At 37.0% G+C, this 19,785-nt stretch overlaps 1 protein-coding gene across 1 annotated transcript in view; it reads right to left on the bottom strand.

Moving 5' to 3' along the window:
• Positions 1–19,785, bottom strand: part of LOC113094170 (proteoglycan 4-like) — a gene marked incomplete at its 5' end in the record, with an annotated part of 40,986 nt that overhangs the window by 8,550 nt on the left and 12,651 nt on the right. The window contains 6 exons of the mRNA XM_026259880.1: positions 8,668–8,922; positions 9,016–9,173; positions 9,289–9,360; positions 10,235–10,458; positions 13,517–13,688; positions 17,351–17,702. Of these exons, the coding sequence (XP_026115665.1) occupies positions 8,668–8,922; positions 9,016–9,173; positions 9,289–9,360; positions 10,235–10,458; positions 13,517–13,688; positions 17,351–17,702 (1,233 nt within the window). The remainder of the gene's footprint in view (positions 1–8,667; positions 8,923–9,015; positions 9,174–9,288; positions 9,361–10,234; positions 10,459–13,516; positions 13,689–17,350; positions 17,703–19,785) is intronic.

The following is a 19,785-nucleotide window of genomic DNA, read 5'->3' as shown; positions in this document are numbered from 1 at the left end:
TGTTTAGAGCAGCGAAGAAGAAATGAAAACGCGTTAGCAGCCCTTATCTATATATGACTGGATCACTCATCACATTCTAAACTGCCAAAACACAGTGAAGCCGCTTCTATATTATAGATCAGTGGTTAGCAGTATGTCTCTGTAGTACCGGTAGTTACAGACTCTCAAGTATATTCAGTACCGGCAGCTGCGTTCAGTCGCTTCCGTGTAAGTCAAAGCGCAGGGCTCCAGACAGTAGCCGAATATATACTAGTGTCTGTGAATATTAAACTGCAAAATACTATTTAAATATTACTCCCGCAAAATCTACATCTCTGTGGGTGACTGGCACAGATGCGCGAGAGCTCGCTGTTTTGTAGTCTCTGCTGTGTGTCATGAGGACACGAACGCATAAACCGTCACTTCATGAGAATTTACCGTTTCATTTGAGAAAACTGTCATATCATAAACACAGACACTCAAAGATCTTCATGGCAGCCCATTAAAATAAATGTTTGGTTTACATGAGTAAATTGACAATATATAAAGCTACTGTTGTAGCCTACAGTAATAATAATACGTCTCTATAATAATAATAATTATGCCTAGATGGTTGCTTGTTTTTTACTTGTTTTGTTGTAAAGAGATTATCTGATTAATAGATCTTTTTTTATATTCCTAGACTTATTTGTTGCAGTTTTTTTATACAGTTATATTGTAAAACTTAAATACCTTTTTTAGTTTGCGGTGTTAGATTTTTGGCTGCATTTGAAGTTCTTTTTTGCATATGAAAATAAATAATACTGTCAAATTCATGTTAGATAATAAAAATACTGTAATAAATACAGTAGTTCACCATGTATTTGTTCATGTTTTATTGAGGGATCTGTCTGAAGCACACCATAAAAAGAATTCTAGCAATTTACACAGGGCTAGTAGTATATACAGCTGTATATACAGATACACACCCAGGTATCGGATCAGTACTCGGTATCGGCCGATACCCTGAGCCCAGGTATCGGAATCGGTATCGGGAAGAGAAAAAGGGTATCGGAACATCTCTACTTAATATAAATGTGATATATGCTGAGGAGGTACACATATAGTACTGTATATAAAATATTTAGAAAAATCTGAGATAAACAAATCTGAAATATGTTTCACGCCATGGCAGATTTGCATCTCTGGAGAAAAAGATCTCCTAATGCGCGAGCAAATAGGTAGCCAAATTCTTATACACACAATGACTATTAATCATTACATTGTTATATTTATGTAGCCTACACAATAATATTATTTTACACTCTTTAGTTTTGATATTTAACATGTTTGTGTCCTGCTGCGCATACCTGTGTTTGCTTCTGCATGTCCATGTGTGTAATAAGCAAAGTGCCCAGAGTATATATGTTGTGCCATTGACTTTAGACCAGGTAAGAGTTGGTCTATGGTGCAATCTATTGTCAGTTCCTCAAAATAGCAAATCGCCAACAGTGTGACTGAGCACACCCATTTTTTTCAGACTAGCATGCCCATGGGCTCACAAATTGGTGAAAATGCATTTGCTATTTAAACAATGCGGCGCTGCACCAGAAAATTGAGAACTGGTTTGGGCTGAAATTAGCAAAATCACTTGTGCTGCATTGCACTGGTTTGATTGTGCTAATGTGGAACTATTGCAATTACTTCACCACTCGATACAATATATTTAGTTTTTTAACAACATACAGAATATTAAAATATAAATTTTTTCTTTGATTTGTTTTCTAAAAAAATAAAAAAATAAAGACTGACATCTTTAGTTAACCTAAATCTGTGATTAGTTATTTAATTTTAGTTATATAATTCATATACATATAATTTATATATTTTCATATTATTTAGTTATATAATAACAAACATACACATCATTAGATTTAATAGCTTTGTGAAATTATACCATGTAAACATTTAAAAAAGTTTGTGCATCATGAACAATGAGTGATCTGCCTGCTACAATACTTTTCTCTGTAATCCATCTTCAGTGTTTCTGGCCCGTGTCAACGGGCATTAACAGACTTAATATTTTCACTAAAATTACATTTTGGAAAATGATTGCATTGCAACGCAGTTTGTGCAGGCTGTTGTAGAAAAATTTATATTTTACTCTTTCTTATTTACTTTCTTAGACATTTTGTGGGTTTATGTATATATATATATATATATATATATATATATATATATATATATATTTAGTTTTTTAACTTGTGTTTCTATCTCAATATGTATGTCACCTGGAATGCAACGAAGACATCACACAGTAAAACAAAGAGCCTTTGAGGTCTTTTAGTGCGGGTAATTTTAGAGGGGTTATCCATAAATAAAGACCTTTGACCTCACGGGTGTGAATATAATTAAAGCCCAGGGGGTTAGAAGGACCATTGTGTTTTCTGAAAACAGCTAGTTTTGGTTTATGGGCTTAAGTGGAAATTTACAGAGAAGGAGCCTTGTAAGAAGTGGCGGTGATAACAGTATAATAAGGCTGTTTTCAGTGTGATTCAGGTCTGTTGTGTTTCAGGGTAGCTGCTGAAACAGTGAACGCACCTCTTTAAGGAAAATAAACTTCTTTCCCTGAATATAATTTGATTCCTTGTCTCTTACACTGAGATGCTATTTGTTAGTAATTGTTTTTGCCACAACAATTTGGTGTCAGAATAGTGGGTTCTCACAGTGGTTTCTTCTGGTCCTGAGCAGATTTGACGAAGTGATCATCTCAGAGCACCAGGATCCGGTCTTACCTCGAAAAAATGACTGAGAAGAGCCAAAACTGCTCTCAGGGTATTTCTCAGGTAAGAGACTGTAAATTGTTTATTTTGAGTGGTGTAATTCGATATGACTGTGTGTGAACCATAGTGGCTGACCATCGCTTTGGTGCGAGCAGAGAAGGTCTTTGAGGGGTAAATTGTAACATGGGGAAGTCGAGTCAATTTTATGCCGTAAACTAGCTCTTAGGTGGACGGAAGAGCCACAGCTGATTAGGTGAACTAGAATCAATCGAGCGCTGGAAAGCACTCAAGGGAAGATTTTGACCTTGCCGAATTGAGGTGACAAAATCGTATCTGTTGAAAACGTTTAACAGATTATAGACGTGCGTCGAAGGAAATCCAGAGATAGAAGTCAGCCAACATGGGATCACCAAACAGTAAGCTAGCTAATTTTTATACACAAGTTTTCGGTCAAATAGAAAAAGAATTATGGGCATAAGTGTACACATAGAAAGCTTATCAAATATCATGATTTTCCTGAAGAAGGAACATTGATTAAAGTAAGACTGAATGTTGTGAGAGAGTCAGTAGAAAAAAAAAATTTGAATGGTTGTTGTATGTGTTTGTCACGTGTGTAAAGGATGTACTCAGACTATAGGTTGTTGGTTAGAATAGGCTGAAAGACGAGAACGAGAGCAAATGCAGAAAGAATTGGGATGTAGGGATGAAATGAAAAACATGAAAGAGAATGTGTGTGAGAAAACAGCTCCACCGGAGCAAAATGCTACTAATGAAAAGTATATTTGTGTTTTCCAATATGAGATCGGGTCAGCACCGCCGGCTTATAAACATCACTACCCTGTGGCAGAGCTGACAGCCCTGAAACTGGACAAAGATCTCAACTGCTCTCCATTCCAAAGACCAGCACAAAATGCAGCACAAGTTGCAGCGAGAGGAGCGAGAGAAGCGCCAGATGCAGCAGAGCACATGACGGAGAACAGGATGTTTTCGGGAACGTGTCTGAAATTGTTCCTAGCACAACTAATTCAGAAAGACCGAGCACCAGCAGGCCGAGAGTGACAAGAACAAAGACGATTAAGGGGCCGTTCACATGTCGCGCCTAAAAACGTGTGGAAACTGCTAGGCACATCGCTTTCTCCTTCTTGGATTTCCAGCACGAAAAATCTGCTACTAAATTTATTTAAAAATGGCTATCCATATACAGCTATGGTCAGCTATTCCTTCATCTTGGCTGATCTTTCAACATTGTTACGGGAAAGGATGAAGCTGATTGGTTAGTTCTTGTCACATGACCTGCGGTGCGCTTGCGGCATTCTGAAAGTTGAGATGTTTTTAACGTGATGCGGTGCGGATGCGCCTGGAAAAAACGAGCGCATTGCACCGCCTAAGCAGAATTTCATCCGCGTGTGGACACTGAAAAGATTAAAGAGACGGAGAGCAGGACGGAGATGGTCCAGTTCAAGGAGGTCAGTTACTACTGCTGCTGTTTAAGTTGTCACGTTATTGTTTGTGCCTGTTCTGAATCTTTTTTTCTTTTCTTTTTTCATTTAGCCTAATGTTGTGGGATATGCATAGTGGCACTTCATATAAATTGATATTCTAAGTTGATAACCTGCTGTTTCAAACATTAAGTAAAAAAAAAAAGAATAATCCAGATAGTCCTGTTTATGACTCACTGTTAAACATTTGTGATTGAATCTCCATTAAGGGTCGTTCACATATCGCGTCTTTTGCGCGCTCATGTTCCTTTTTTCCAATGTAGGAGCGCGGTATGGGTGCTCATAATGGAAGCAAAGCGCACGTGGTGCTACGGGCTCGTTTTTCCCAGGCACGTCCGCAACGCATCGAGTTAAAAACATCATGTTCGAATGCATTTTCGAATATCGAATAAAAAGAGACAGCCCTAATTGCAAGCAATTTTGAGTGCTGCAAATCCATTTTTCCTTTGCTGAAATTTCCACTTCTTCATTGAGAGAGCAGGTCATGGTTGCTTAGCAACAGTAGTGGGCATGTAGATATTCGAATATATTCGAATACATTGCATGATATTTGATATCCGTTCGAATTTTATTTTTCTCAAAAGTAACAGCCCTACAAGGGAGTAATAATTAACTTTTAAGTCAATACCGGAGCGTGCCAGAGCGCTTTACGACCATGTGACTTGCCATGTGTGCCAAAAATAATAGGAAAACTGTTTGAAAGCACTTCGGCTTCAGGTCATTTGATCCCTCCTCTAATGGCCAGAGATTTAACTTGTGAATTAAATTTGACCCTCAGTGCCGATTCCTATGGAATAAGCATTGAGGAAGCACCACAAATGACATGTTCTACATTTGAGCCGCAGTGGCTTACGAATGGCAGATAAAAGAAGTTGATTGGGCAGAGATGATTTTGAAATTGGCTAAGCATCGAACAACACCAATCAATACAGAGTTTTTGAAGCCTAATAAAGCGAGCGAGAGTCAGAGTATGAAGAAACTTTGTTTAAAGGTCCCATTCTTTGTGATCCCATGTTTTAAACTTTAGTTAGTGTGTAATGTTGTTGTTGTTAGAGTATAAATATTATCTGTAAAATTCTAAAGCTCAAAGTTCAATGCCAAGCGAGATATTTTATTTAACAGAATTCGCCTACAACGAATGACCCGTTTGGACTACATCCCTCTAGTTCCTGCAGTAACGTAACCGTGAAATTTTGGGTATCTTGAAACTGGTAATCGGCCCATGCCTACAATGGAATTATGTATACCTGCTCATTAGTGAACATTAACTAGTAGATAATTTATAGTAGTTCTTAAGCAGTTATGAGAGAATTAATTAGTTATCGATTAGCTAACCGTTACTTATGGAGAAATACCTTTTAGTCCTTCAATAATGTAGCTGGATGAACAGTTAAAACTTGCAGCTGATAAATAATTGTGATAAATCGTTTGCAATTATTTATATACATTAACCTTTTGAGCTATTTTTTTCACTTTGTTACAAAAAGAAAATTTTAGTAGTTATTAGTTATTAGTATAAATTATTATTAGTACTGCACTCTCTATGGCTGGAAAAGGGAAAGACCCCGGCTGAGACCCCAAGATTATAAAGGCTGTTTCCACCTGGTATTGTGATAAGTTTTGGTCAATCTGATCACAATTGGACTAGGGCTGTGCAAATAAATGCTATGATCATGTGCATCTAGTCAGTAAAGCCGGTTCTGTGATTAGTAAGTTAATAAGTAGTGTGCTTTCAGACGGAATGGCATTTACTACACAGAGTCGTAGTTCACTGACAAGCTACACAATATCACGTTCATAATCACAGATGAATTTCATTCAATTATGAACTTGATTGCGTAGCCTATCAGCGAACTAGGGCTCTGTGTATTAAATGCCGCTCCATCTGTAAGCATGTGAAGGAGATTCACTAATAATCACAGAACCAGCTTTACTGTTTAGATGCGCATGATCATTGTATTGGATTATTCGCATAGCTCTAAAGTGGACAACGCTAAAGGTGTAGACAGGGTGTAAAATGTTTTGAGCTTGTCCACATTTGACTATTTCCAGACTTAGTGGAACATACGTTTGGTTTGAAGATGAATCACATAACAGTTACAAATGTTCTTTCAACATTCCTGATTTCTACCACTCACGCACAGTGTTCGGTGTTGTCATATGGCGGTCAGAGCAAAAAGGAAAGCTATTGTTTTCTGTATTTTTCCCATTGTTCTGTAATTTATATTTAAATAGTGCAAAATTTTGTTCATTAGAGCGAAATGATCCAAAAAACAAAATAAAAAACATACAGTTTATCAAATAAAGGCACAAGTGTTCAAAAGTCAACAAGCAAGATGGATTATGACAGTAGGTGTAAATGAGTACATGTCTCCCTCACCTACCTGTGACCAAAGTTGACATAAGTTTAAAGCCTTTAATAATTTGTGACATGTGTGACATAAAATATGTGTTAGAACCAGGCCTAGCCTATAACACTCAATAAGAAGCCACCTCCTTAAATTAATCTAAATATTCCAAGTTAATATCCTACTGTATGATTTATAGTTTTTCATGTAACAGTTTTGTCAATTATTCTTGATTTCTCAAAAAGTATTTTGTTCAAGGATTTTTTTTTTTTTTTTATGGTGTGTGTCAGAGTTAATAGCTATGCGAATAGTCTCATGAACGTGCAGCCTTGTGCTGAGAGGACCAACGGCTGAGGTCGGGATTTTCAAAAACTTTTATCAGACTGTAAAGTGAAATGAAAGCCCTTTAATACTGAACTTAAATGAACTTTCTAAAAATGTATTAGAAATTAATTGTCTAATAATTTTTTAGGATGTTATAATGCTAAATTATAAGTTATTCCCCTTTTAATCACAACCCATTTGCCATATCTTTTGGTTTCCTGTCAGCTGGTTTTGGTGCTGGTATTCCACTCATGTGCTCTGCTCAGGGTAGAAGAAGCAAATGTTGTACTAGGAGAAAGGCTCTGATCCTGCCATTTCCACAAAAGGTTCATAACCACGTACTACAAAAAAAAAAAAAATTGACATTCCTGCCCAGTGCTTCACTGCACTTCACTGAATATAATTGACTAATTTTTCCTGACTACATTTGGTAAAGAGAAATATAAATTTAGCAACTGAACAGTTAACTAAAATATTTTCTACATTGGTAAGAAGAAAAAAAAATCCAGATGAAAAAAATTAATTGCTAAAAATGCCCGGTTTAATAAAGAATGGAAGAATTATATTACCTTTGTCACGGTAGCAAAGACACTTATCAACATTGTTCATATACCACAGAGTAAGATTAAATGTATTTTCATTTAACTAGATTAATATGGAGAGGCAATCTTATATAGACCTTCATTTATGAGTTTTTGACTTTCACTGCAAGGTAAATAACGTGATAACGTTTGTGTTTGTACATTAGCATGAACTCAGTAACTTAACACTAACGTCAGCTATTTTTAACCAGAGATACCTTGTAGAAGCTCAAGATGACGTTAACATTCTGCTTGATCAGATGAAAGGTTTAGTGTGGCTATGACAACCAATAAATTCACATTTTTGTCTTTATTTTGATTGGGGTTGGATTGGACATTTTTATATAAAATACTCACAAATTCTGGAACATTTTATTCTACATTTATACATTTACACCAGAGATTTCAGCCTGTCAAACAATGATAAATTGCTACTATTACTGGTGGAATGTGCAGCCTGCTGCATTCTAGCAGCTGAATATGTGTTCACCTGTCACAACATGAGGGACAATAAGTGACTTCTCCAGTCCATCTCCTGCACAATTTACTAATGCTTTTTTATTTTAGCGTATTACTTAATGTTTAATGTATTACTTTTATTAACTTCTACATTATGCAAATGTATGCGAATGTACAAATATTTGTAATGCCAAAAAAGCACCTAAACGTGTGTGTGTGTGTGTGAGTTAAAAGAGAGAGAGAGAGAGAGAGAGAGAAAGAAAAAGTGTGTGTGTGTGTGTGTGAGAGAGAGAGAGAGAGTGAGAAAGACAGAGCATGTGCTGTACGCACTTGTTTATACCACATGAAGACGAACAAAATGTCTCCTTAAGTATAGTAAAACCTGAAACTTTTGAAATTGTGTGGGGTACAGCCTATGGTCCCCATGAGAAAAAAAAAAAAAAAAAATACTATATGATGTTTATCTGAAAATGTAACAAAGCAAACATGTTTTCTGTAAGGGGTAGGATTGGGTTAGGGGATAAAAATGGTCTTTGGTCATTATAAAAACAACAGAAGACTATGGAAAGTCCCCACAATTCACAGAAACATGCATGAGTGTGTTTGAGAAAGTGTTTGTGTGTGTGTATGCGTTTGAGAGAATGTATGACAGAGAGACAGTGTGTGTGTGTGTGTGTGTGTGTGTGTGTGTGTGTGTATCAAAATTTACACTTACTTGAGTGGACATAGAGGTCCTCAAGGCCATAAATGTTGGGGCTGGTTTTGGGAGGCCCAAAAATTCCCATGCAGCCATAAAAGCTTTGAGGAGGCCCTTGTACACCCCACCCTTTGAATTAAAAAAGAAGTGGGGTGACTGGCTCCCCTCAAAGCTTTTACGCAGTTTTAAAAATTCGGCCATGCAATTAAACTCCCCCTTTGTGATGGGGAGTATTGCATGGCCGAATGTCGCACTTGTTTTGTGCTTTTTGATCTGTAAAGTAAGATAATTATGAATAAGTGTACGACTATATATATATAAGCAAATGTAAAATGTAAAAAAAACAATGACTACTACAACACTCACAAAAATGGCATGGCCATCCCTGCCTTCTTTGGAGGCCTGAAATTCCTCCACGGTGAGGTTCATGATTACCCCTGGCCTGTGGCCAGAGGTGGCAATCATGACCCCACCGAGGAGTCCAAAGAAGAGGTCCAGATGGCTCTCCCCATGCTGAAGTTTTTCTAAAACATAATGAAAACAAATCATTCAACACAATGAAAACCATTAACTAAATCAAACTCTTAATCCACTTTTGTATTTTGTTGTCTGGAATCTACCAAAAGCCTTGTAACTTACCCAATATATTTGGAAGAACCTCTGAAGCGGCCCTTATAAACTCCGCATGGGCAGCAGGATCCAAAAGGTTTTCTGATATAAAAAAAAAGGTAGTTAGATTAAGTACACCAAATTGCCAGGTCCAGTGTTTAATTAAAGGTCCCATATTGTACAACTTTCTGGAGATTTAAATTAAGTGTTGATGTCAAATATCTGTGAGTAAAAAACAAACTGATGATTTATATCTAATAATTTGCAATTGTTGTAGTGATTTTCGCTTTCACCAACCTAGGGAGGCAAAATAGTGTAACGATGGGTACTCGCGTCACCAACGACGTCATTTCAATTAGTAACTAGTAATTAAAACTAGTAATTAATAACTTGTTTAGAGTAACTCACCCAACACTGTGTATATGTTTGTGTGTAACCGCTAAGTCAATTTCAGCAGTGCACCATATTCAGGTCAGGTGACAAGGCTACTTTCATTTTGAAAAGAGGTGCTAGCTGATAGGAGTTTCATCAAAGCTGACTAACAGTGAGGTGTAAATGGAATTAAAGATGAAAGATTTTTAAGTAAACTTGCAAAAGAATGGTGTCGGAAAAGCTGGGCATGGAATGCGAGATGCCAAGTAGGCAACTTTTAGTAAGCAGAACTGGCACTACAGGATTAACAGAAATGCATTGCAATTAATCACTTCCATACAGTCTATGATCACAAAACAACCCTTGTCAGGCATCTACATTGTCATCTGAGGAGATAACAAAGATTACACAGATTAAACAGATGTTTTTTTTTTCATCTCTAAAACATTGGTCTTTGCAAATAAACTCTTCATTCAAACACATAATATCATGATTAAAATATAACAATATGCTTGTGTGATATCGCTCATGGTACAAATAAAAAGAGACATAAAGGGGTGTTATAGATATAGGTGTATGTGTTTGTGCATATTACAAAACTCACCAGATTTCATTAAGTGGACCTCCTGCTGCCATGCCTGCATGTTTTTGGTCTCCTCCTTATTGCACATTTTTATAATGAGAAGCGCCCGTTTAAGGGCTTTCTTTGAGACACGTACCCCGTCTGGACTTGCTTCCTTAACCCATTTAAAAAAGTTTGAAAGGTCCACAAACTTGTGGACCATTGTGGTGGCACGATATTTGTGCTCTTTGAGCATTTTGACAAAACTGAAAAAAATAAAACAGACAAAATGGATCAGCCATCTTCAGTGTGAGTTGGATAAATATGTATATTTTCTTAATTTCTTGAGCACAAGCAGAAATATTAATGTCAGAGCTTATCGATACTACTGTTCTACTTTCATAATTTAGCCCTGGGACAGAATAAATACCAGGTTTTGGTACCCATTCCCGAAGTTTATTTAGTCAGAAAAGTTTGGTCTGAGATCAAAGGACAAAGTGTCCTGGCCAAAATGGACAGCAATACAACCAGTTTCAACCCAAATCACACAACCCAAATTTTAAAACAATTACACATATCAAAAAGTCATCTTCCATTTGTCAAGTAAGTGTTTTAAAATGATCAAACTACTGCAAATTTTATAATCTATAATTTTGAGATACTGGATTTTTGACTTTCATGAAGCTACAAACTCTTATTATCAAAATAACTTTTTACTTTACATGTATTAAATCTAGAATATATCATTAGAATACATGAAAAAAATATTTTTTATTACATATTTTATTTTTAGCTGCACCTGTTATTAAATACCAATGCATTTGTCTCCTATTAGACAAAGAAGGCCAACCTACTTCTGCTATACAATGTACAATGATATGGCGATGGTTTACAATCTGATATAAACCTTAGAGCACCATGATAAACAGCATCTAAAGTAGAAAGAAGAAGTGAGGGTGCAAACTGGACACACTAAATAAAAACTACAGAAATTACATTCTTTCTTGCATTAAATGAAAAACAAAACTTTACATAACCCAAGCTTAATTTTATTATTTTCATCGATTTTGTAATATATGAGATATTTTGTACTCTTTTACAACAGGTGAGTCTTAATAAATTAGAATGTCATGGAAAAAGTTTTATTTTAGTAATTTAACTCAAATTCCGAAACTTTTTTATTAAATAAATTCAACGTACACAGGCTGAAGAAGTTTATGTCTTTGGTTCTTTTAATTGTGATGATTTTGGTTCCCATTCAATAAAAATCCACCAATTCACTATCTCAACAAATTAGAATACTTCATAAGACCAGTTAAAAAAAAACTGTACTGTACATGTACTCAATACTTGGTAGGGGCTTTAATTACTGCCTCGATTTGGCTTGGCATGGAGGTGATCAGTTTTTGGCACTGCTGAGGTGGTCTGGAAGTCCAGGTTTCTTTGAGAGTGGCTTTCAGCTCATCTGCTTTTTTGGTCTCTTGTTTCTCATTTTCCTCTTGACAATACCCCATTTAATCTCTATGGGGTTCAGATCTGGCGAGTTTGCTGGCCAGTCAAGCACACCAACACCATGGTCATTTAACTACCTTTTGGTGCTTTTGGCAGAGTGGGCAGGTGCCAAATCATGACATGCTCCAAAATGTAAATGGGTGCAGTCAGCAGATAACATTGCCCCAAATCATCACAGACTGTGGAAACTTAACACTGGACTTCAAGCAACTTGGGCTATGAGATTCTCCACCCTTCCTCAAGACTCTAGGACCTTGGTTTCCAAATGAAATACAAAACTTGCTCTCATCTGAAAAGAGGAATTTGGACAAATGGCAACATTCAGGTTCTTCTTCTACTTAGCCCAGGTAAGATGCCTCAGATGTTGTCAGTGGTTCAGCAAATTCCTTGACACGTCTGTGTGTGGTGGCTCTTGATGCCTTGGCCCCAGCCTCAGTCCATTCAAGTCCATTAAAATTTTTGAATCGATTTTGCTTGACAATCCTCATCCTCAGGCTGTGATTCTCTGGTTGTGCATCTTTTCCTTCCACTCAACTTTCTGTTAAGGTGCTTGGATACAGCACTCTGTGAACAGCCAGCTTCTTTGGCAATTCATGTTTGAGGATTACCCTCCTTGTGAAGGGTGTCAATGATGGTCTTCTGGACAACTCCCTGGTAAGCAGTTTTACCCATAAATGTGTAGCCTAGTGAACCAAACTGAGAGACCATTTTGAAGGCTCAGAAGCCCTTTGCAGATGTTTTGAGTTGTTTAGCTGATTGGTATGTCACCATATTCTAATCAAAAATCATCAAAAATAAAAGAACCAAAGACTTAAACTACTTCAGCCTGAGTGAATTACATGTATTTAATACAGGAGTTTCACAATTTGAGTTGAATTACGGAAATAAGTGAACTTTACCACAACATTCTAATTTATTGAGATGCACCTCAATTCAATCCCATTACCCTGTAGTGTCTGAAGAAATATTAAATTATTTCCCTTTTTTTCCCCTGAAAATAACATATACTTGGTTTTATCAACATTCAAAATAATTTCATCAGCTAAAGTGATCATCTAGACTCTAGAGACAAAAAAAGAAGGAAAATATCTCATGATTTCAAAGTCTTTCATTCATGACATGACTTCATGGATAAACACCTTAACTAAGACATCAAGTAAGGTGAGCACATCATAATTTATGATTTAGTATGCATGATTGTGATATTTTCTTTGTTCACAAAAAAAAAAAACCTTTACTATCAGGATTCAAAAAAAAAGCATTATACCATGCATGTAAGACTAATTGAATTATTAAAGGAATATATGATAATCCACATTACCTCATGCATGCATACAGGCTAGTATATCAGCTAGAATGTACATTTCCTGAAGAAAATGTGAGTGATGCTTGCAGTGGCAAAACTTGCCCCTCTGTTGCTAGGGAGTTGTAATGAGGTTGCTAGGGTACCCGGGATGGTTGCTAGGGCTGTTGCTAGGGCACCCAGTGTGGTTGCTAGTTAATATAATAATTTAATAGTGTAAAAATTTCTATAATAATTAATGTAATAATTCATTAATTTAAAATAATTATTAATAAATGAATCTATGATAATCATGGGCTGCTTTGGTCATGCAGGTTTGTTAACTCAAACTCGTGGCCACAAGAAAAGTGTCATTCCCTCAACATAGAATCTCCACGTCAACATAGAAATCCCACAACAAAACTAACTAAGCATGTCACCATAATATTGTATAAAATGCTATACAAGTAGAATTTGACTTGATGTGTGCACACCAAAATTTAAACATGTGACAGTATTTTGACACTTACCCAAAGAAAACCTCCTCATTTAAAATGGAGTCCCATTTACAAGTGGGACTCATTTTAAAAGCATAATTTAAAAACTGGCGCACAGTCTCCACCCTCTGCCTCGCATTCTGGCTCCGTTTAGGGGTGGGAAATGGTCCCCTGAGGAACTTCTCATAGGTCATTAAAATTGTATCTAAAAGACAAAGACATAAATTACCATCTTCAACAGAAAAACCAAGGATTAAATGATTTGATTAAGAGAAGTGTTTCTTTAGGCAAAGTTTACAATGTGGGAGACCTATCACATTTGAATTTTGATATATAAGTGAAACAATGTAATATATAGACATTTTCTCTACACTGGGGTTTATTTAAAATAAAAAAAAACTTTGACTTTCAAATATTTTAAATAGTTATAGCACCACCTGTTGTTAAAATCATCATGTAAATTGGGCATGCTCGTTTAGAATAATCTGTTTTATCCCTTTATGGTTAGGGTGTCATAATGTATAATTTCTATGATGCATCATGATTTAAATGTGGATGATTCTGAATCAACACAGTTATAGTCATCCATTATGAGAAGTTGGCGAAGCCTAGGAAGCGTTGGAGTTGTCTGACTGTTTGGGGTAGTGGCCAATCTAGGATCACCTTGACCTTCCCCTGGTCCATCTTGACTTCGTCAATGCTGACCACATATTCCAGGAAATGGACAGAGGTATGGTGAAACACACACTTCTTTAACGTCATTGAGCTGAGGGCTCAATAATGCGTCAGCAGTGCCACAGGCTAATTGCTTCCATGCCATACAGTACCTCACTGATGCTGGAGTTTGTGCTAAAGGAGCCCTGACCAAGCACTGATTGCATAAATGAGCAAACTTTAAAGAACTGGAATTTTCTGTTTTGCAAATCCTTTTTTTGTTTTTTGATTGATTGAGCTTAGGAAATATTATAATATTTTGAGATACTGGATTTTTGACTTTCATGAGTAGTAAAATCTAACCATCAAAATAAAAAAAAATAAAAAAACCTTTGAAATGTTTTACTTTACGTTTAATGAATCTAGAGTATATGAAAATTTCACTTTTTCATGATATTCACATTTTTTGAGCTGCTTCTGTTTCTACACTATGATGAAATGATGGAGGAACTCCCAGAAAACCTAATTCATAAATCTTTGGTAGATGGCGGATGAATTGGACAGAACATACGACATGACCTGATATTCATAGTTGCCAGCAGGAGTGATGAACGCCGTCTTCCATTTATCTGCCTCTTGGATTCGAATGAGGTTATATGTGCTACGGAGGTCTTGTTTAGAAAAAATGCAAGCTCTGCAAAGTTCTTCCAAGGCTGGACCAGAGGAAGCGAATAGGGAAGTTTCACTTTGTGCTGATTGAGGGTCCGGTAGTCCATGCAGGGTCGTAAGCCATTGTTCTTTTTACCCACGGAGAAGAAGCTCAATGCCACTTGGGAGAGGGAAGATAGGATGAACTAGTGAGGTAGTGAGGTAGAGATAGTGAGGAGGGATGATTTATTCTAACTTCTAGAGGCCGCCAACGTGTAAATTGAGCATGTATACACTTGAAGACGTTATTTTCTTCAGGCGGAACAACTTGAGAAACCACTACCCTTTCATTATGTTTGGAATGAAAACATCCACTAAATTAAACTGCTGTAAAAATTTATTAGATAAATACATTTTCAAATTTTTCTTTTGCATAAATCTATTAATCAACCTGTCTTGATCCAAAAATACTAAATGTTAAAAAAATCCAACATTTTTACTCTTTCATTTCCAAGTTCATAAACGATTTCACTGATTTGCAGGGGAAAAAAATACTTATTTCCAATATAAAGTGATTGTGGACTGCGTATTTTTTACCTTTTATCATAGTCATGGGTATGTCAAAAATTAGTAACAATGCTGGCTTTGATGCATTGTTAGTTTTTGTGCAGCGTCTGATTATTTTCTCTCCTTCATTTACTGTTGGCAGTATTTTTTTTATTGCAAAGCCATGACACTATAAAATCATCCATTCTTGATGGTTGGTGGTTTTCACTGTTGGGAAGGTGTAACATTTTAAACTTTTACAGTTGATCACTAGGTGGCACTGTTTTCCCTTTATATGGGCCTGTGCAAAAAAATATTAGTTTCTGGCTTGTATATGGAGTTATATGAAGTATAACAGCAAATTATAGTGTCTGTGTGTGTATGTGTGTGAGAGAGACCTTTGTGCACTTACCTAACAATAACAAAGTAACTTTATTTATGCACCTGCTGTCTTTTAATGGTGGTGAGAAGTACAGAATAAACAAAAACAAGTTCAGTGGATTTAAACACTTGCATGCAATCCTGTTGGTCATTTGATGGTGAGAAGAGCAGCAAGCAACATGTGACAAGGGCTTGACAGCGAGCTGCAGTTGAAGTTGTTATTGCATTTTGGTTCCTAATAAAAAAAATTCTATATAATGGAAGTCAATGGGGCAAAAACAGCCATGAACAGTTAATGGATGGAGAAAAAAATTTAAATCTGATGCTGCACAAAAACTAACAATGCATCAAAGCCAATGTTGTTGCTAATCTTTTACATTCCCAAGACTGTGATAAAATGTAAAAAATATCCAGTCCACAATCACTTTTTATATTGTGTTTTTTCCCCCTGAAATCAGTGACATAATTTATGAACTTGGCTATTAGAGAGTACAAATCTTGGATTCTTTTTATACATTTAGTAGTTTTGATCAGGACTGAAGATGATTCATAAATTTATGCATTTTTTTTTAAGTTAGCTGATACATTTTGGCTGAATTAATTAGGTAAACCGGGACCGGGAACACTTCCCATTACACCAATGTACTTGCTAAATCATTAGAAGAATGGCATCTACGCTTATATTAGTCTGTTTCTATCTTATTCCGAGGTCACCGTAGCCACCAGATCCAGTCTGTATCCAGATCAGAGGGTCGCTACAGTCCCCTGTAAAGACCTTGTCTCAGAGGACCACCAGGACAAGACCACAGGAAACAGATGATTCTTCTGCACAATCTGTCTTTGCTGCAGCCTGGAATTAAACTACTGGTTTCGTCTGGTCAGAAAAGAACTGGTCCCCTGACTGAGCCTGGTTTCTCCCAAGGTTTTTTCTCCATTCTGTCACTGCTGGAGTTTTGAAGCACCATTCTCAGTTTGTAGGTAGTCTTCTGACAGTGGAAGACACAGGACACAAGGATATTAATTCTTCAACAGATGGTTTATTGAGCAGATCGAGGGAAGCAGAATGAGGAGCTGGAGAAAGAGGTGAGTGCCAGGTGAGCAGCTGGGTTTGCAGGTTATGGCCGGTATTAACAGAGTTCTCTGTTCAACCAGTGATGGGAAGCTGACAGTGACACAGTAGACAAGGAATCTTGAATCCCTGACAATATCACTAGTATGTACAGTAATGTGTTTAATTAGTTACCATATATGGGAACTGTAAGGACATGGCTGTTTGTAATTACTTGTCCCTACCGTAAGCTCTATATATTTACCATGTATATACATTAGTTAGTGCAGTAAAGTATCTAATTAGTTACTATGTATGGGCACTAACTGTAAGTGAACATTCTTACACACACTTGGGTATGTACAAAATAATTACCATTGATGTACAAATGTTAAGTACTGCAGTGTTTCTTATTTGTTAGCATGTACATACACTTCGTGTAAGAACCTTGAGTTACCACTCACTTGCCTTTAAGTACAGGATATTTACCATATACGTAACAGGAAAGTACATGAAGTGTAAAACAAAGTCCTACCAACGCATCTTTTTTTATATGAGAATAAATACCCACCCCCATCTGAAATACTCACCAAATTGGGTCTCAGAGGACTGGTTGGGTTTTTTTTTGTCAAATTTTTTTCTGACAACTTGAACAGTCAACCGACTTTCAAGTACTTTAATTCTCTGTCGTAAGACAGATATTTGTAGTTTCAAGTCTTTGTTTTCTGCAAGAATTTTAGTCAGCTTCTTGCCAGCATCTCTGTCTTCAACACCATCCTCTGATGGATTAGGCTCCCCCCCCCCACTTGTGTCCACCGCTTTCCCAAGCTCTTCAGGCTTGGTCACAAGTGGGGGATTTGCATTGCTGCAGGTCAGTTTTTGAAGTGTTTTAATAATAACTCTTTGTTTTGACCTGACAAGTTCATCTTGAAGGTCGGTTGTCTGCAAATAGAAAAGTATACAAATTAAGATAAAAGCAATTAAACGTGGTTGACAGTAAAGTCTTGGCATTCACAACTCTGCACATTTTGTATGTATCTCAGTGTTTCCCCTAGGTTAACAGTGCTGGGGGGATATTTTTTTGGATATTTTTGCGTTTGCTTTTGGTAGGAGTGTGTGTGGGCATGTGTCTGTGGGGGGGGAACTCGGAGAGCAGAGGAGAATTGTAAACGCACTAACATGTGGAGAAAGAATTTACATGCTGTCATATAAATAACATAAGACCATTTACTTTGTTTAATAAAAAACTAAGTAGAGACCTGTTCTGTGGGAAACGTGATCTTGAATGACTTCTTAATACAGAAAATTAAAGGGGTCATAAAATGCCTATTTTACACAAGCTGATATTATTCTTTAGGGTCTTAGTGAAAAGTTTGTAACAGTTTGTTTAAAATTTCACAATGGTAGTGTAAAAAACAAATTTTTACCCTGTAAAAAAATAGCTATTTTCAAAACACTCTGGTTTGTGGAAGTATTCTTTAACCTAATGAGCTCTGCTGACCCCGCTTCTCTCTTCTGATTTGCTCTTTGAGAGACTGTTTACTTTTGCCACATTCATAGTGAAACTTGTTAATTAGCAAGTTATTATTTGCAATGATTAATTTAAATACATTTAACTCATTGCTTCTGTGTGGTGAGGCTGGATCATGAATGATTGGCGCGAACATAAATGCATTTTCAGATCCAAACCTAAGTTAATCCTCTGCGATTTTAGTCGCTTAGATGTTGGGACACTGCTGTCACTCAAACAATCATGGGGTCCCTCGAATGTGTGACATTTCAGCTCAAACAACATGTAATACTCAGAATTTGTGTGCGGGTGGCCGGGGCTCGCTCGCTCTCTCTCTCTGTGCGCATGTGCGAGTGTTTGCGGTGCAGCGTGTGAGAGGAACGCGTGGCGTGTGAGATGTATGATTGATCTTTTTTTCCATACTTCATATGTTTTTTTTTCTCACCATAGTTTAAGATTGATTGTGAAGAGGTAAGAATTTGGTTTTATTTTTGGTTGCATCCATTCGTGGATGTTAAACATGGCCTCGCCTTCTAATGAGGGAACACCTGGTTTCTCTATTGGAAACGGTTGCAAATGTTTTTCAGATCAAATTTGCACGGTGGAGGGTGTTCTTATGGCTATGGGAAAGGTTGTTGGCCATGATAAGATTGTTTCGGCATCTAGGAAGAACAAGGCCGTTGTTGTGTTTTTAGAGGAAGAAAAACTTGTGAATGCTCGTAGAGAGTGGAATCGAAATGTCGGACACGTTTGTGCAGGTGACACCTCTGCGTTCACCTGCGACGCGTGTCATAATCTCGAATGTGCCCCCATTCATTAAAAACGAAGCGATTATAAAAGAACTAAGTAGTTTTACAATTAGAGCTGTTCCTCTTGGCTGTAAGAACGACGCACTGAAGCACGTAACGTCTTTTCGGAGACCGGTTTTCATGTTTTTTGGAAGTGTCCTTCCGTATACAACACGACGAAAGCTCTTAAATGATTTTCGTAACTACAGAAAGTATGAGATGCTTTGATTGCGGGGACGTAGGCCACAAAAATTGTTTTGTCCTCACAGAGACAAAAACGAGGAGAAAAGTGCAGAGACTGAAAACAATGAAACGAGAATGCAGTCGGATCGCGGTAAAACTGACAAAGCCGACAAAAGATCCACGCTCCTAAAAGAGATGTCGGCGCAATCGAAAAGTAAAAAACAAAAAGTACAGAATGAAAAACAAATAGAGAAGACTCAAGAAAAAAGCCCAACCAACAGTGGACGTATTCATTCGCTTGAGAACATAGAGCTTTCAGAAGGACAGGCTGAGTCAGATAAGGAGCCGTTATCAAGATCAGAGCTGAGTGACTATTCTCTTCCTAAAGTGCTTGGTGTTTTAGAAGGAGCTGATCAGAGTTTTATATGGGGCAAGGGTATGGAAATTGAAAAGGCTAGTGGAAGTGGTTTAGTTTGTTGAGAATGATGATGACGTGTGTGTAGATGAATCAGGGGCGTAGATTACGGGGGGGGACGTGTCCCCC

The sequence above is a fragment of the Carassius auratus genome, unplaced genomic scaffold, assembly GCF_003368295.1.
Source record: "Carassius auratus strain Wakin unplaced genomic scaffold, ASM336829v1 scaf_tig00215268, whole genome shotgun sequence".
NCBI lineage: Eukaryota > Metazoa > Chordata > Actinopteri > Cypriniformes > Cyprinidae > Carassius > Carassius auratus.
This window is presented reverse-complemented; position numbering and strand designations above follow the sequence as displayed.